This window comes from Pinus tabuliformis, chromosome 6 (genome assembly GCF_031772625.1).
Source record: "Pinus tabuliformis cultivar Carrire ecotype Pingquan chromosome 6, CPIR1, whole genome shotgun sequence".
In the NCBI taxonomy this organism is placed as follows: domain Eukaryota; kingdom Viridiplantae; phylum Streptophyta; class Pinopsida; order Pinales; family Pinaceae; genus Pinus; species Pinus tabuliformis.
In genome coordinates this window covers 781,542,148-781,560,473 of record NC_142292.1, presented here as the reverse complement: position 1 = coordinate 781,560,473, position 18,326 = coordinate 781,542,148, and the positions used below count along the sequence as shown (strand labels likewise).

Here is an 18,326-nt window from a genome sequence, read left to right as displayed (position 1 = left end):
TTGGTACCTTTTTCAACAACAATGACTTGAAAATTTATACATATAAATATATGGAAATCTCATCAATAAGGGAGATTTTAGTTGATGTAGACACAAGAAACTTTATATGAAGAAAGGGAAAAGTTGTGAAGAAGTGTTACAGTAACCCTACTTCACTCTCATTTGCAGTAGGATGACTTTCAATCATCTTTGATTCTTAAAAATCAGACTGAAAAATAAATATTCGCCACACATAGCTTAAGATCAATCAGCCAAAATAAATATACTTCATAATTGCTTGTGTATTTCACATTTTCAAAAGAAGCACAGGTGGCTTCCAATATTTAGACAATAAATGTTAAAACCATAATAGCTATCAAAAGAAACAGAAGATGAGAACAAGTCACAGGTTAAATGCATCATTACAGCAACCAATGAAAAGAACAAATCAGATATTATTTACACATCAAACTTTTCAACAGGGATATTATTCAGTTACCCTCGCCTGAATACCCTCCAGATGCTGCCATTAAATTGTGGTGTCCACATACCCCTAAACACTGCCAAAGTATTATGCGACTGCTAAATGGTGCTCTGCTATTCTAATACCCTCGTCTGGATACGCTCCAGATGCTGCCATTTGTGCTTAATGGTGCTCTGCTCAATCATGCTAAGTTTGCATTCAGATACCAAATGCCCCTACCATGAAATTGGGCAATTGAAAGTATGAAGACCAATTTATACCAAATGGGGATATCGAAATCACTACCAGAAATCCCCTTTTTTGGAATCCGGGTGAGTGAAGATTGGAGCTTCAAGTGTCTTGGGCCAAAAATATTTTTTCCCTCTCCCTTATAAATAAACATGGGCTAACCCTCTATACATAATTTTTAGATTTTACTTTTATAAATAAATTGGGGGCAAACAATAAAAAAACACTAAAGCACAGAACATTCACCCATCAAATTTTGGAACTCACTAATGTCATACATGGGTGGATTTTTGCTCCTAAAATTTTCCCTGATTTATATGTTCATTACACTTTCCTATGTTCATATCTTAGAGTTTATTATGAGCCTCGTACAAGGGTTCTAATTACAGGGTTCTTGCTAATGAGGGAGCTTTTCGCTTTCCATTCTATTGCATGTACAGAAATTTGGGAACCATGGGGTGTTTCAGTAACAATGATTGAAATCTCTTCCAGAAATCCCCTTTTTTGGAATCCGGGTGAGTGAAGATTGCTGCTTCAAGTGTCTTGGGCCAAAAATATTTTTTTCCCTCTCCCTTATAAATAGACATTGGCTAATCCTCTATACATAATTTTTATTTTTATTTTTATAAAAAAATTGGGGGTGAACAATAAAAAGCCCTACAGCACAGAACATTCACCCAATCAAATTTTGGAGCTCCCTAATGTCATCCATGGGTGAAGTTTTGCTCCTAAATTGTTCCCTAATTTATATGTTTATTACACTTTCCTTCATATCCTAGAATTTATTATGAGACTCATAGAAGGGTTCTAATGACAGGGTTCTTGCTAATAAGGCAGCTTTTGGTACAGAAATATGGGACCGTGGGGTGTTTCAGTAACAATGACTGAAAGTACTTAGCGCGTTATAAGACTTGTTTCTGTTGCCTTGTGGAGTATTGGCTTATAATAGTATCTCGTGGCTCTCACAAGAAACAAAAGCCTGTGGTGAGCCAAATGTCTTAAATTATATAATGTTCAACAATTTCACTGTGAAATAAGCACTATGTAGGGGAACTTGGCATATGAACTCCTTTTCTAGATGTCCTCTTGAACAGATACAACGCTTTAATTGAAATCTCAAATCCTTGCATGGATGCCTCTTTGAACTTTAATTACATGTATGCAAGAAGTTGGTGAGTGGCTGTTTTACAATTTGCTTGAATCCAAACTCTTTTGAGAATTCTACATAATACTAAACTACTACAGTGGGGAATTATGTGGCGTAAAACCAACTCAACTGACAGTCTTGGTAGAATTTCCATCTTGCTAAGATGATAATCACCAAATATAGTTGGCAAACTGGTTTGAGCTTTTTGATTGCCTTATTAGGCACATAGATGTATTTTTTATATATATCCTGATTTCGATGATCAATACCAATAAGAAAGCACATAAATGTTATATGCCTCTATTGATGAGAAGAACCATTTATGCATTTTTTTTCATTTTGTGGCTTTATAGGTCTGAAGAGAGTGCATGGATTTAGTATTGGTGATAGTGCAGATGAATGGAAACGGAGCAAGTGGCAAGATTTTGATTCCCGCTTGATGAAGGTACTCATTCCCTTTCTTAGCATCTGCATCTTAAAAGCTGCACCATGTTGTAGATACAAAGCAGAATGTTGATGAGTCAGAATGATTTAATTAAATATAGCATTTAAAGAAATTTCCTTGACCTAGAGTCTGGAAAATTTTTAATACTAAAATATTATATTCCAAAATAAGTTCTGAGCAAAATTTAAATATCAGAAACAATTCAATTATCTATGAAGAAGCCCATATAAGTTCATTTTATTAGTAACTAACTCATTTGAGGTAGGAAGAGGCATTTGATTTTAATCAAGCATTGTTAGAGGCCATTGAAATGGATGGTAGGAAGGTTGATTGATATATTGATTTTACTAATTCCCATTATCAGCAAGTGGGGAATCACAAGTAGGCTTAAGAGAGACACACATATCTGGCCTGGATTGTAGGTAGATTGATTGATAGTTTGGTTTTACTAATGCCCATTATCGACAAGTGGGGAAAACAACAAATAGTCTAGGAGAGATACATATATCTGGCTTTGCTAAGGTACAAGGGCATAAGCGTCTTATGCCCTTCTATATGCTAATAAAAGAAACATAGTTGAGAAAAAAAGAGAGCTGAGAATAGAAGAAATCATGTTCTAAAATTAGTTCTAATGACTAGATCGCAAGGAGCCTATCTCCATGTGGCCATCATGAAGAAGGAACCACACTTCATAGTTCTCAAGTGCTCGAAGAAAGAATGTCACATTAGCACACATGCAAGATCTAGCAATCCAATTGCAAACCACCTCCCATGTGTATGTTTGTTAGAGGACAACCAAGGGTCATCCATACACCATGCACCCCTCATTGCATGAATCACCCCAACAATGGTGTAAACGCTTTTATAGTAACCCCAAAAGCTAACAAGCACATGTGCTATTGTTTTTCTTTCATACCCCAAAGGGATTTACTAGTAAGCTTTTGTATTCATATGGGACAAGGTATTTGCCTTTGTGTCTTTACGACTTGTGAGCCACATGTGGATTCTCTTCATTATGCTCAAGAAGGGTCCTTTCCTTCTTTGCGTTTAGGGAATTTCTTAGTTGAGCTACACAGGTAAAGGATAACATTTGATATGTGAGTTATGATGACCTTCCCTCTCTGTACATTTGTTCAGAAAGAACTTACTTGAACATGGTGAAAAGAGATAAGCTTCACTTTGTTACAATCAAAGCCTTTCCTATTGTAGCAAATAGAAGGTTTTGCTTAAGCTCAAGTATAATCTTCCCTCTTTGGCTTGCGAGGGATATTCTTATACAACAATAATGGCTAGTAGACCTTTCTCCAATGGCTAGATTTGGCCCAATGACTATTTTTTGACTTTGACTTGCCATCAAATATTCACTTAGCAATTCTAATGGGCCCACAATGGTATATCTCCAAAGCTTTAGCCCTCAAAAAATGGGAATATGGGTTTTTCTTACTATGCCTTGATCTGTATTGGGCCTGTCTCTATTTCTTCATATCTGTTAGGACATTGCCACATCATCACTTTGACTGCCACATCATTCTGCCCTTATGTCTGATCTGTTGAAAATTGGCAGCTAGGGGATGAATTTCCTTGAATACAATCTCGTTTTTGACTATTCTAGAGTGACTTTCTAAAAATTGAAAGGCATGTGTATCATTTCAAGCATGACTTTCCAAAAATAGTAAATCACCTTGCTTTAATTGGTAATCAATCTTAATTACTCAATTTTTACTTAATCATCAATATCATCATTAATATTAATCAATGAATGTATTGAATTGATTTACATGAGCAAATGAAGCTCAATAAGTAATACAAAGATATTTACAGAAATAGAAACATCAAGTTTCTATTAGGAAATAGAAACAACCAATTTCTTCTAAGAAATTGCTGAAAAGATAAAAATAGAAACAACTAATAAAAATGAGCATTAAACACTAAATAGCATTATTCTAATACCCTCCCTTAATGCTCAATCTATTTACAACACTGATAGACCCTCTGAATTTTACAAACTTATCAAGACCTAGAGGCTTAGTGAAGATGTCAGCGGGCTGCTCCGTTGTGGGAACATATTGCAACTGAATGGATCTGTCTTCAACAAGTTGGAAAATGTAGCGACAATGGGTTTCTACATGCTTTTTTCGGTCATGAAAGACTGGATTCTTGGCAAGTTTGAGCACTCCCTGATTATCACAGAACAAGGGAATAGGACCTGTCTGGAAAACATGCATATTCGCAAGCATACGTTGAAGCCAAAATTTCTCACAAGATGCCTTAACTGCTCCCCGATACTCTGCTACTGTTGAGGAGAGAGCCACTGCCTGCTGCTTCTTACTAGTCCAGGTGACAGCACCGGATCCTAGACTAAACACATACCCAACTGTAGATTTACGGTCATCAACTGAACCGGCCCAGTCAGAATCTGTGTAACCACTGAGTATAGGATTGGAACTTATAGTGTACTGAAGTCCATAATCAGGAGTGCCACGCACATAACGTAGCACACGCTTCGCTGCTATCCAATGATCAACCTTAGGAGCTGACATGAAGCGGGAAATGTAGCTAACTGCAAAATTGATTTCAGGTCTAGTGGCAGTAAGGTAGATGAGGCTGCCCACTAATTGCCTGCATAAAGTTTCATCCACAAGGGGTGAGGATGACTGAGCTAAAAGTTTGAGCCCTGGTTCCATAGGAGTTGTGGCAGGTTTGCAATCCTGCATTCTGAATTTGTCCACAAGATTTTTGGCATATTTGGACTGAGAGAGAAAGATGTTGTTCTCAGTCTGCCAGACTTCAACCCCCAAACAGTAATGAAGAAGTCCTAAATCTGTCATATCAAAAGTGCTGCACAAATCCTGTTTGATCCCATGGATCAAATGTGTTGAGCTGCCAGTAATGATAAGGTCATCCACATAGACAACCACAAACAGAATATCATCACCAGTATGCTTGATATACAGGTTTGCATCAGATGGACTCCATTGAAAACCATGATCTGTGAGATACTAATCAATTTTCATGTACCAAGCCCGAGGAGCTTGTTTTAGACCATAGAGTGCTTTGACTAATCTACAGACTTTCTGTTCTTGACCGGCAACCTTGAATCCTGGAGGTTGCATCATGTAGACTTCTTCTTGTAAGTCACCATTCAGAAAAGCACTCTTTACATCCATCTGATGGACTTTCCAATTGAACTGAGCTGCTAAGGCAAGGACAAGCCGTATGGTACTCATCTTGGCTGTAGGAGCAAAGGTCTCCTCGTAGTCAATGCCTTCCTTCTGTGAGAACCCTCGAGCAACAAGGCGAGCTTTATACTTGTCTAGGGTTTTGTCTGCTTTGTATTTCACTTTATACACCCATTTGCAGCTAATGGGCTTTTTCCCTGCAGGAAGATCAGAAAGGGTCCAAGTGTGATTCTTCTGAAGACTCTGGAATTCAGCTTCCATAGCCTGTTCCCACTCAGGTGTACCCTTAGCCTCTGAATAGGTTTGAGGCTCAAAAATACTGTGCAGGTTAACCATAAGAGCAAAATTTACTGTATACTGTTGTTTGATCTTATGTCTAGAAGTTCTACCTTCAAGGAGCTCATTATCCCGGAGATCACCAATGGTTTTAGCCCATCATTTTGGCCGAAGAGTAGAGGAACCAATATCAGGAGGAGATGGAGAAGGCTCAAGAACAATAGGAGCAGCAAGAGGAGGATTATTTTCGGGAGGAAGCTCAGGTAGTGCATCATCAAATACTGATGCTGCATCATCCCTCCCATCAGGTGGAGCTACTGGAAGAAGAACACTGTGAGGCTGATCCTCAAAACACTGCTCAGAAGGAGGAGACTGAAAGAATCCTCTGTCTTCATCAAATACTACATCACGACTAAAGCTAAGATGACCAATGGCTATACCTATCAACCTATAGGCCTTGTGATGATCACTGTACCCTATCGTCATGAGTTTCTGGCTTTTGGAATCCAACTTAGAGTGCTTAGCAGCTGCAATCCAAACATACGCAACTGAGCCAAATACTTTGAGGTGACTGATCTTAGGCTTACGGCTAGACCAAACCTCTTCGGGAGTCTTCCCCTTAACAACCTGAGTAGGTGATCGGTTAAGAAGATAGACAACAGTAAATACTGCTTCAGCCTAGAATTTGTTCGGAACATTCCTGTGTTGTGACATGGAACGAGCCATTTCAACAACCGTACGGTTGCGATGTTCGACAACATTGTTCTGCTGAGGAGTGTAGGGTGTAGTTAACTGACGTTTGATGTCATGAGTATCACAAAAGTTGGAGAAGGCAGAAGAACAAAATTCCCCTCCGTTATCCGTCCTAAGAGTGATGATATTATAGCCAGACTCTTTTTCAACTAAGGATTTAAACTTCTGAAAGATACTAAATACATCAGATTTATATTTTAGAAAATACACCCACATCTTTCTACTGAAATCATATACAATAAGCAAAAAATATTTGCAACCAGTAATAGAAGATGTATGCGTAGGACCACAAATATCAACATGAATTAACTGGAGTACCTTAGATGCGCGCCAAGATTCTCCATCCTTGAATGAAGATTGATCTTGCTTGTCAGCTTGACAGGCGCCACATACTCCCAACTGCTGAGTCTGAATATCAGGTAACCCTGACACAAGTCCCTCCCGAGAGAGCTGAGAGAGATACTGCATGTTTAGATGCCCATATCACTGATGCCACAGAGTGCTGATGGGAGAAACACGAGCAGCTAGAGCCACTTTTGGAGAATCACCAGTGTCAAGAAGCCTGTATAGACCATGATCCTCTAGGCCAGCAGCAACTGTAAGACTAGTCTCCCTATCGATAATGGAGTACTTGTGCACACTGAACACTACATCGAGCTGAGGAGAGTTCCTCGTAATCTCGCTGACAGAGAGCAGATTAATTTCCATACCAGGAACATAGTACACATTCAGGGAGATGAGTGTGCACCCACCAGACTGGATCTGAACTGTACCTCTGCCAACCACTGTGTACTCTTCACCTCCGCCGAATACCATGGAATCACTGAAAGGTGAGAAGTCAATAAACCAGTCACGCCTATGAGAGAAATGGCGTGATACACTAGAGTCAATGTACTAGGCCGAAGACTGGACATGATCTGAAGACCTTTTAGCCATAAAGGTGTTAAAGGCAGATTCTGTCTGCTCGGAATGTTCTGCAACATTCGCTGTCTGATGGGGCCCTCCCCGTTTCTTCTGTTCAAAAGCAATCGTTTGTTGGCAATCTTTCTTCATGTGGCTGAATTTGTGACAGTAATTACACTGCACATTTTTCTTCCTAGCAGGATCAAAAAACTAAGAAGAACCTTTCTGCGGAAAGGACTGATATTTGGCAGCAAAAGAATTTTCTAAGGAGGTTGATGAGGCACCACTACCAACCTGTTGTTTCCAATGATTCTACTGCATGAGGTTGTTGCATAGCTCCAAAAACTTCAGATCAACATTAGTGGAGGTAATGTTGAGTGTTTCTATGAAGTGCTTATAAGATTTTGGTAGATTTTTTAGAGTGATGACTACCATATCTTCTTCCTCCGTGGTCCGATCAATGGCTTCGAGCTGATATCGAATGTCTTTAATCTTGTTAAGATGTTCTTGTAAAGACATATGTTCGTCCATCATGATGGAGAACAACTGATTCTTGAGAAAGAAAGCTCTGCTCTTGTCAGATGTCTCGTGCAATTCCTTCAGATGTTGCCAAATTTCAACAACTGTCTTGTTGGAAGGAATCTGCGGTAATAGATCATCAGTCACAGAAAGTTTGAGAAGCATAATAGCGTCTCGATTTTGATCATCAAACTTATCTTGATCAGTACCAGCTGTACCAAGACGGAGCTCTTTGTTTAGAACGAGCTGGTCAAGATGCCTATATTAAAAAATGGTCAACATTCTTTGTTTCTAGATGTTATAATTGGTGCCATTAAAGCGTTGATTGCCTTCCAACATCAGATTGGTTAGCGAGGCCATTTGCACGTTTCCCAAGACATGGAAAACAACAAAGGAGTCTGGCACAGATTTCTAGGAAGACGCTGATTGATTTGGAGAAAATCTGATAGGTGCTGGTGCAAAATAAAACCAGAAGTCGTCATTTTTATGGACAGATGATACCTGTATCACGCCAAACAGAAAAAAAATCCATGGTTCCGTACGTGCGACCCCTCCTCAGTTCGCTCAATGGTTGCTTTCTTCAACCTGGCAAATGACGCGTACTACCTCTTTAAAAAAAACGCACTGCTGAAGCACGCAATCATAGAAAACAGAGTTGGGCAGTTAAAAAATGGCCAAAAGACAGGTAGAGAGTAGAAATTTTGATTCTGGTGGCTTTTGATAATGTTGCAGACGCATCACACGGAACAGTGTCTGACGATATTAGACTGCCTCCATCGTGTTATTACGTGCCTCTGCCATGCAATACCAACTGCTCGCCTCCAAATGTATGCACAAATTTTCAGGGAATATCGTGTGACTGATTGCATTATAGATGACAGACGGTTGCGGTGAAGAACATCACTGTGTTCTCACTCTTCAACCAATTTTCACGGCGTGTTGTCAACTCTCCAACATCGACGAGTGATTTCCAAATTGTTTAATCTCACGACCACTTTTGCGTGAAAGCAATTCGGCGTTTTGAATGAATGAAAACGTTGTGTAAGTCGAGGCAAATGGAAACATGTGGCTAGCGGCTCTGCAGCGGACTGGGGTTTCTGGAAGTGCGGGTTCCTCCAACTCAGCTAACTAAAATAGAATCAGTTCGTAGAGACGTGACAGCCTGGGCAAGACCGACAACAGTCGAGCTCAGAACAGAGAGCAGTTGAGCCCAACAATTTCCCCGATGCTGAAGAAAGAAAATAAATATTGTCGAGTTGTTAGAGAGAGAAAGGCTGAAAGCCGGGCGTCGAAGTAGTAGGATGTTGGAAGATACAAAGCGGTTGGCGTCTATATCCTACTTGAAAGTCTATGACAAGATTCGATCCGGCTGTGGCACGAACAACTGAGCGAGAAACAAAACAAAACCCTCCCGTTGTGTTTTGTCAAGGCTTGTCAAACTCTAGCGGAAAACAAATACGACGCCCCCAAAAAAAATTCAGATTTCTAGAGAGCAATTTCGAAATGAAGCACGAAATTTTCCAAATAATGGAAAATTATTTCGAAAAAATACCTAAGCTCTGATACCATAATCAATGAATGTATTGAATTGATTTACATGAGCAAATGAAGCTCAATAAGTAATACAGAGATATTTAAAGAAATAGAAACATCAAGTTTCTATTAGGAAATAGAAACAACCAGTTTCTTCTAAGAAAATGCTAAAAAGATAAAAATAGAAACAACTAATAAGAATGAGCATTAAACACTAAATAGCTTTATTCTAATAAATATTATTATTATTATTATCCTTATGATAGTGTAATATTAGCTTTATTCTAATAAATATTATTATTATTATTATCCTTATGATAGCGTAATATTGTTATCAAAATAGAAATTCATGTCACCTTTCCTACTTGGCACTCAATCATGCCACTTCGCATCTCTCTCTTTCCTTGATGCCACTCATACCCCCCTCTCTTAATGGATTTGTTGCACTCCTCTTACACTCTTTTATGCCCATTAAAGACTCGTCATAATGTTGGAAAATGTATTTGAGTCATCATGTAATGTACTTGTCAAAAGAATAAAGAAAATAATACTTATTAAAGCATGAGTCTCATGCTTGGCTCACTTTGTTTAGGTCAAAGTCCCCATTGAGGACTTCTAGGATTTATTCTGAGTCAATAAAGCCATTGTACTTTTAAAGAGACTCTTCTTGGGCTATTGAATCATGTAAAAGGGTTAAGTATTAAGTCAAATATGATTTAAGTATCCTCTACACCAAGTCGGCCTAGGGACCCTAATTCGACCCACAAGAAGCCTATAGATACAAGCTAGTCGAAGTCATTTGGAGCATCACCCTCTCACAAGAAGTTTGATATCTCTTGTAGCTGGGAAAAGTGTGAATTCTGTTGCCGGGAAGCCGAAGTTAGTGCGAGTTTGGAGAAGTCTAAAGAGAAAGGAAAAATTGAAATTTTGGTGCCTCTCTCTCTCTGTTTCATGTTCTCGATTGGGAGATCAAAGTCTTCCAAGTTTCTCTATTGCCGGAAGCTGTTGCCTAGTCGAAGTTGTTGGAAAGGGGTCGAAATTCTGGGAGGCTAACTTGGTGTGGAGGGAAGGTCTTGTCTTGGCCTAGGGTGAAGAGTCTCAAAGAATACTATTGAAAGGAAGAATTCCTTGACTGGGTTTTCCCCTTGAGGGGGGTTTTGCCCTGGCATAGTGCCTACATTTGGTGTCTATTGTTTTATGTGTTGCTGCTTTGATAATTGCTTGATGAACTAAAAGAAAGAAGAAATAAAGAATCATAATAATAAGAAACATCACAAGTAATTATCAAGAATAAGAAAATCTTTCTGCCTTTATGATTTTCTAACACATAACACTCTTACACACTTTAAAGATTCATCATAAAAGATTCCTCTTATGCACTCTTCAATGCTTATGTTACACTCTCTCCTTCAAGGCATGTGTACACCTTTATGGCATGAGTTACAACGACATGCGTACCCCCTTAATGGCATGAGTTACAAAGGCATGTGTTTTTCCCTAAATGGCATATGTAACTCTCCCTCAAGGCATGCTAGTCACTCCTCCTTCATGACTCGAACTCCTTGCTCCTCTTATATATATGTGTCTCTCATCTTCACTCTTACTCACTTGTGCATGTGAGTTACCCCTCCTTCATGACTCGAACTCCTTGCTCCTCCTATATATATGTGTCTCTCATCTTCACTCTTACTCACTTGTGCATTGTGATAGGAGACTTTGAACTTGTGAAAGAGAGAGCTGGAGAGACTAGAGAAGGATTGAAAGAGAGAGAGAGAGACTTGGAGAGTAAGAGTAGAACTTGGTGAGCCAAAGTGATTCAGTGTTTGCATAAGCTGTTGCTATCAGAGACCTTCAAATTTGGATGAACTTCTTCATTCTCTGATTGTATTCTGTTTCTCTGCTAAATAATTGATTTCTAATAGAAGAAGAATCAACTTGGGTTTTTGTTAATTTTTCATAGGGCTATATTGTTCTTTGCTTGGATAATTGCATTTCTTCATTATCACATTAAGTTCACCCCATATCACCATTATATTATTCAGATTTATATCATTATTCATCAGCATATGCAACTATGTAGAAAGAACAACATCATTATCATCAATGTAGTGGAACATAAATGAACAATAGAAGAAAATCATGCACACATAGAGACTAGGATTGGTCCGAGACCAGGGAAAAACCCACTATTGGGAAAACCCTTGCAAATTCTTCTTCTTCTTAGATTGCCATCAAATGCTTAAGCAAAAGAGTGTAAAATGATCCATATCTTAGTCTATGCAACTAACCAGAAAAAATAAATAAAAATAAAATAAAAAATGACATCCATAATGAGCCTAATAATGCTTATACTCAAAACCCTGATTCTGAGGACTGTAAAGTATTGTCACTATCTGTAGTCAATTGCTGAACTCAGCTGTCACTGAGCAGAGTCTTCGGAATACTGAAATTTCATCTTTTAATTGTGGTCGTATAGAGGAGGAGTTGAGTGAGCGACTATGGCATTCCTAGACGCTCCCTGGTGAACTGTATGTGTGCATTTGGGGACAAATACACTCAGATCTACCTCAAACCCCCAGATGCACCGTTCGGGCTAATGTGTGAGCGACTAAGGTTGCCCAGTCGCACCCTTGACCACTCTATGCGTGCGTTTTGGGACCAAACTGTCCGATCTGCTTCAAAAACCCTAGTCTCTCCCTTCAAGCTTATGTGTGAGCAATTGAGACTTCCCAGATGCACCCTTGACCACTCTGTGCATGTGTCTAGTGTCGAAAATACTTAGTTACGTGTGTGTGACCGAGAACAGAAACCCTAGATTCATGCGAGCTTCAACCCTGTAGTTTCAGACCCTTGTGCGAACTTTCTTTGTCAGACCTGTGTGAACCAAGACAATAGAAGAGAAGAGAAGATGGCTTGATCAAAATGTTTCCAAATGAGCTTGCGGTCTCTTCTATTTATAGGCTTCCACGAGGGTCCACTCAGTGTTTTAAAAACCGGCCGGTCTAAACCGGCAACTGGTCAAACCGGTCGGTTAGCAAGCCCACCGGGTCAAATCAACTTGAAAACCCGATTTACCTCCTCATGTCACCTTTTTTTTGCCCTAACTGGTACTAACTGGCTGGTTTATTGCCAAGGCAACTATAACCCCCAAAAAATGCATTTTGTGGGTTTTGACGCTGGTTTGAGGGAAATTTGGGGTTGTTTTCCTCCAAAAATAGTCCCTCCAAGAAAAACATGCCTACCCTCTCATTTTCCTGACACATCTCAACCCTAACACTGTTGGCAATTAATGGTAATGTTAAATTATTAAAGTAAAAGTGACATTTCCCTTAATTTTCATTTTCATCTTTTTACTTAAATTTTTAACATTACCATGAAATGACTCAAGATGTTTGAGAGTGGTTTTGACCTCGTTGGATTTCATATGCAGAGACTAGAATTTTAGATTTCACTCAAAATTTAGACTTGATGGTTTTCAGGATTTCATTGTTTAGGGGTTTGCAATGTTTCCATTTGATTCTATCATGCGTGAGGGTATGAGATTGGCATTTGATCAAGAGCATGAACCCTTTTAAGAACCTTGATGATGGTGGCATTGATTGTTGAACTTTTTTGATGTTGGTGGTACTGATTGTTGAACTCCTCTACCATGGACTTAACAAGAATGCACCCTTCACTCAAAGGAAAACAACTGGTTAGGCATTCTTATCTTTTTCTACCACATTATAAGGTTGAGGAGATGAACCCTTCACTCAAACCAAAATCATTGATTAGGCATGTTAAACCTTTTCAATTTCTATCATGTTATAAGGTTGAGCAATCCAAGTCTGAAGACTTTGAGCTAGATGATGTTCATGTATCTCTTGTTGATGATGTTTATGTATTTCTAGTAGCATTGAATCAATGATGAGTTTCATGAGTGACCATGTTGATCAGTGATTTGTAGTTTTGATGTCTATTTTTGCTACTACTAAAGTTGTAGAGGAGTTTTAGGAGTCCTCAAACTCGGAGGCATATTATTTATGTAGCTCATGTTGATGATCTCTTGTCTAGTAGTGGTGATGAGTTTGATCATGATGAGGAGTGATCATGTTGTTGATCACTAATATGTAGACTTGTAGTAGTTCAGTGACCCCATAGCTTAGAGCATTGTTTTCGGACTCTAGAGGCCATTTAGACCCTCATTGATTATGTATTTTGTTGCGGATATGTATTGCACTTGATGCCATTTTGATGTATTCACCTTTACGTGGTATATAGATGAGAAAACCTTGCATATTTTGTTTATGTTGGCTTGGAATCATGGTTTTAAATCTTAAAAATAGTTTTTTTTTCATTAAAAATTAATTATTTAATGTGTTTTATTAAACCGGTTTGTTTAGACTTGAGCAGTCCCAGTTCGAAACTCGGTTCATTAGGTGGACCAGTACGGTCACCGGTTCCGGTTTTTAAAACATTGGGTCCACTTGATGTTGAGGCCGACCTGTCCAATTGTACATATGCATAGGGCCGACCTGATCTAATATACATGAGTGGGAACATAAATTCAATAACCAACTTTTGCTTGTCTCGAAAAGAGGAACCTGTTGCGATTATTATCTTCATCATATGAGCTGTCCAAAGTGGAATTTGACTGCAGTTGCATAATTTTAACAATTTTCCCCTTGTGGGTTTTGCCCTGGTCATTGGACCTAAATTCTTTATGTCTCATTGTGTTCTTGGTTGTTTTTTTATCTTGCATATGGTTTATATGGTGTATATTCTATCTACAATTGCTTAATTGATATTGCAACTTGAAGGAGTTTCATTTTTTCTAGTAATTGTTACATCATAGAACATCAAGTTTCAACATGATCTCCAACACTGTAGTTGATCTCAAAATTCTGACACCTAGGTTTTCTTCCTCTCGTCAATTTGAACAATTTTGATGTAATGCATGTGTAATTCTGCCCAACGCTTTTCCTAAAAATCCCTTGGAAACATTTATGTATTGTTGACCAAGTTTGATCAGACTGTAACTAGCCACCAGATGCTTTGATTGAAAAAATTCATTGTGGCATGAATCCTTTGGTCATGCTCTACAATTTGTGCCTGGGATGACTTTTTGACGACCTAGACCATTTTGAATTTGGAAACTTAAACTACCTTGGGAAGCATGAAAGTTGACAAATGAGACTGATATGTTGTGAGAGTTGTAATGAGTAATACTGCATCGAGGCCATGGTCACACACAGACTCTATAGCCACGAAAGCATGTGGAATGACATAAGTGCACCTTGAAGCAGGTTGGACTAGCCCATACACTAGTGATCACCCCTACAAAGACACGGCTACCATAGAACCATTAGTCCTCATGAGAGGCCTTCCAAGGCCCTCTACTCCAGTTAGGTACGAGATTGCCAATATGAAGCTCTCAATGGACAAGGCATGGCCCCACCAATCATAATGAATACACACTCAAAAGACACGACATCAGGTCTGGGATGCCTAATATATGGCCTCACATGGTTGTTTACAAGGATTTGACTTGTGACCTTGGGCTTACAATGGTGGTGAATGATCTACTTGAAAAAATCTATGTACTCCCACTGATAAAGGGATATAATAGGTCCTTTGAACACACTATCTTGGAATTACATACCATCTCACTCGGAACCCTGCTTATTGAACATTATCCTTGGGTGATTTATTAATAGAATCCTTAGAGGGTATTTAGCTTTAGGAATACTTGGGTTACCTAATCTCTAAGATCTATTGGGGAAGCCTCCCTTGTGGGAATAACATCCAACCACAGAACAATAGGGGAACAACTGCTAAGGTAACAATGGTGACTAATTCCATTGTTGCTCTTAATCTATAGTTCTTAAGTTGCTAGATTTTGCACTAACAAGGTTGATCTGAAGTATTCAATTACAACAGCAAATAATTCACTTCACTTCAACCCAAATCACCTGGCAGTCCAAGAGAATAAATAGCATATAATTGCACTTCAATGCCAACAAGATACAGCCCTAGGGCACACTTTTCCAAAGATATAACAGATCTGAAATAACTTAATTACCACAGATTTTATAGCAGAAAATCTGTTTCCTTATCTTCTATTTGTGTGCTAATTCACATAACAATTTCAACAATATGTGCTGTCAAATCAGTGTTAACAAGCATTGGAATCCACCCAAACAAGAGGATAACACAAGCTGAAAATCAAATCTGGAAGTACACAATATTTTGCCTGCTGAAAAATTCATATATATAAGAAATGAACTACAAGCACATGCCTCAATTTTATCACAAAGCTGGTGCAAGTTAGGCTCACCAAATCCTAGTTAGAGAAACCATGCTACCAACTTCTCCTAACTAGGAGTCACTCCTAACTAGGAATCACTCCTAACCACAGTTTGAAAAGCTGGTCTAGTCCAAACTGGCCATTTGGACAGGGCCAAGTAGCAAACTGTTTAGAAAAATAGTACCAAGGAAGTTTTTCTAGGCATTTATCCTTTGGCCTAGGGAGGCACTTTAATATCCTTTTTGTCTAGTGACATTATGTGTTTTATTAATGTCAAGGAGATAAAAGTATTTTTTATGAGTTGTATACCATGTATTTTAATTTATTAAAGTCACATGTGTATTAAAGTGACTTTATGTGTAAAGTACTAAGTTCACTTTATGTTTTTTTTTGTGTAAGATTGGTTGGTCTCCTTTTCTATTAATATTTCATAATAATGTTCATTCTTTGACTAAGGATCTTTGACTATTGTCTCCCATTCTTCTGCGTGAATCTCTTCATTTTCGATGTTGGCATTTAGTTCTCTTTCCCATTCTTGGATGACAAGTTTCACTTTGGCTGGGGTTCCTACATAGTAGGCATTGATGAGATTCTGCATACTTTCCTTTCCTCTTTTCCTTCCTCTTTTCCTCGGATCTTTGCTTGCAGATAGCTCCAGGCCTTTCATCTTTTTCTCTGTCTTTCCCGATCTTTTGTTCCCTTTCCTTCCCTGTTGGTTGCCTTCCTTCGCCATCTGAGTCTTCTCGCTGCTCCTTTCTTTCCTGTCCGAATGACACACCTAGACCGGGGCCTGGTACTCACTGGCGTGGTTCAAGTGTCGTGCCGTCAGAGTCTTCTGCACACTGGTGTTTAAGCTACCTATCATAGAAACCAGAATTAAAACATTATGAACCGTAATGAAATTTTCCATGGTGAACACATAGTAATTTATGATCTGGGTTTTGGTCTTGGTTTTGACATAATTCCTTATATTTTTGCTTTGATACTTGGCTTGAGAATTGGCCTTGTTCCTTCCCGAATTCCCATCATTCTTCCCCATTTCAGGATGAGACTGCTCTGGTGCAGTTTCTTTCATCCACTCCATTCCCTCTTTATTGCTTTTTCCCTAATCGACTCCCAGGTTCCACTCACTTCCCTCAAAGGTATGCAAGATAGAGTCAACTCCATCTTCCAGGTTGCGGCCCTTGAGCAGTTGAATTGCCCATCTGCCTGACTCCCGCAAGAATACCCTGCGCCTCCAACATCCTATACTACCATCCCTACCAACCGGTCTCCCAGAAGTCTTTCTCTCCTGGTTATCTCCACCCCAAAGAGCAAGAACATGCTTTACCCTTTCCCACCAAACGATAATTATGTCACCAGGCCGCGAAAGTCCTACCCTTCGCTAGTCAATCCCCTCAGTAAAACTTAGCCAAAGCCAAATTTGAACTTCTCCCCTCCTAGTCGCGGGGCCATTTACTGTTCCCACTTCTACCTGCTCGTTCCAGGTCTTGCTTCGACGCTGTACTGAGGGGTTGCATCTAGACCATCGGGCTGGAGGTTGCACCACGGTCGGGTTTCATGCCAGGCCTCACACAGTTCTTTTTATTTCCTTCCCTCCCTATCCATATACCCTTCCTTAACTGCCAAAAGAAATTCTTCCTACAGATGCAGTTGAAATTGCTCAGAATGACACTACTGGCAGAATCGATTTGGCCCAGCAGTCTCCTTCTGCCCCATGACCTAGCTACCCTGAGTCGAGGTTCAGATATCCCTTCCCCCTCTCCTCGGATAGCTATCAGGTCTATCCCACCCCAGGTTGACAGACCAATAACCCAAGGAAACCAATATGCTTCATTTTTATACTCGACAGGGAAAACCATAATAATTACCCAGTAGTCTTCAATAGGTCTAATTACTATTCCTCTTTTAGTGAGAATTCGTCTTAGATTCCAATTCATATTTTCCTTACCAACATAGGAGAATGCCGGGAGCACATACTAGGTTTTACAGTCAAATGACGAACGCTGCTCGACGTCCCCCCACATTGACGCTTGTCAACTCCAACAGCACGTCCTACCGTCGCTTCTTGCATGCAAATGCCCCTCAACCTTGCCACCTTTTCCTTTAATTTCCTCTTCCACCTGCCCAACTTCACTTCCAAGAAACCCGCCACATGCTTTGCTCCATTGGCCACCTCCCTTCCCTTATTGTGTGGGTCTCGGAATGAGCACCCACTTACCTTCCAATTAATGCCGTTCATTATTGGCCTCTTACTTCCGACTGCTCCTACTGTGAGTTGCCCGGTTCTCCGCATCCACTTGCCAGCTCCCGTGCCAACTGTCCAAACTTGCTTCCCTTTGCCCGCCATGCCATCTGTCCGACCTCTCTTTCCTCTGCCCACTGTGTCGTCTGTCCGACCTCTTCCCTCTGTCCTCCATTGCCCGTCACACCTCGATGGGGGTTAAGTTCACTTTATGTTATTAAAGTGATTTTTATATTTTAAAAGTCACTTTATGAGAGAAAAAGTGACCATAGTACTAAAATATTAAAAAGTACTATGAGTGCTTTTAAGCAAGGGGGTCAATATGAGAAAGGGGCCAAGTGGGGGGCTT

At 39.6% G+C, this 18,326-nt stretch overlaps 1 protein-coding gene across 1 annotated transcript in view; it reads left to right on the top strand.

Annotated features, from left to right (window-relative positions):
* LOC149261058 (zinc finger chaperone zpr1-like) overlaps positions 1 to 18,326 on the top strand; it is a 335,727-nt gene that overhangs the window by 280,439 nt on the left and 36,962 nt on the right. The window contains exon 15 of the mRNA XM_089421608.1: positions 2,192 to 2,283. Coding sequence (XP_089277734.1) covers positions 2,192 to 2,283 — 92 coding nt within the window. The remainder of the gene's footprint in view (positions 1 to 2,191; positions 2,284 to 18,326) is intronic.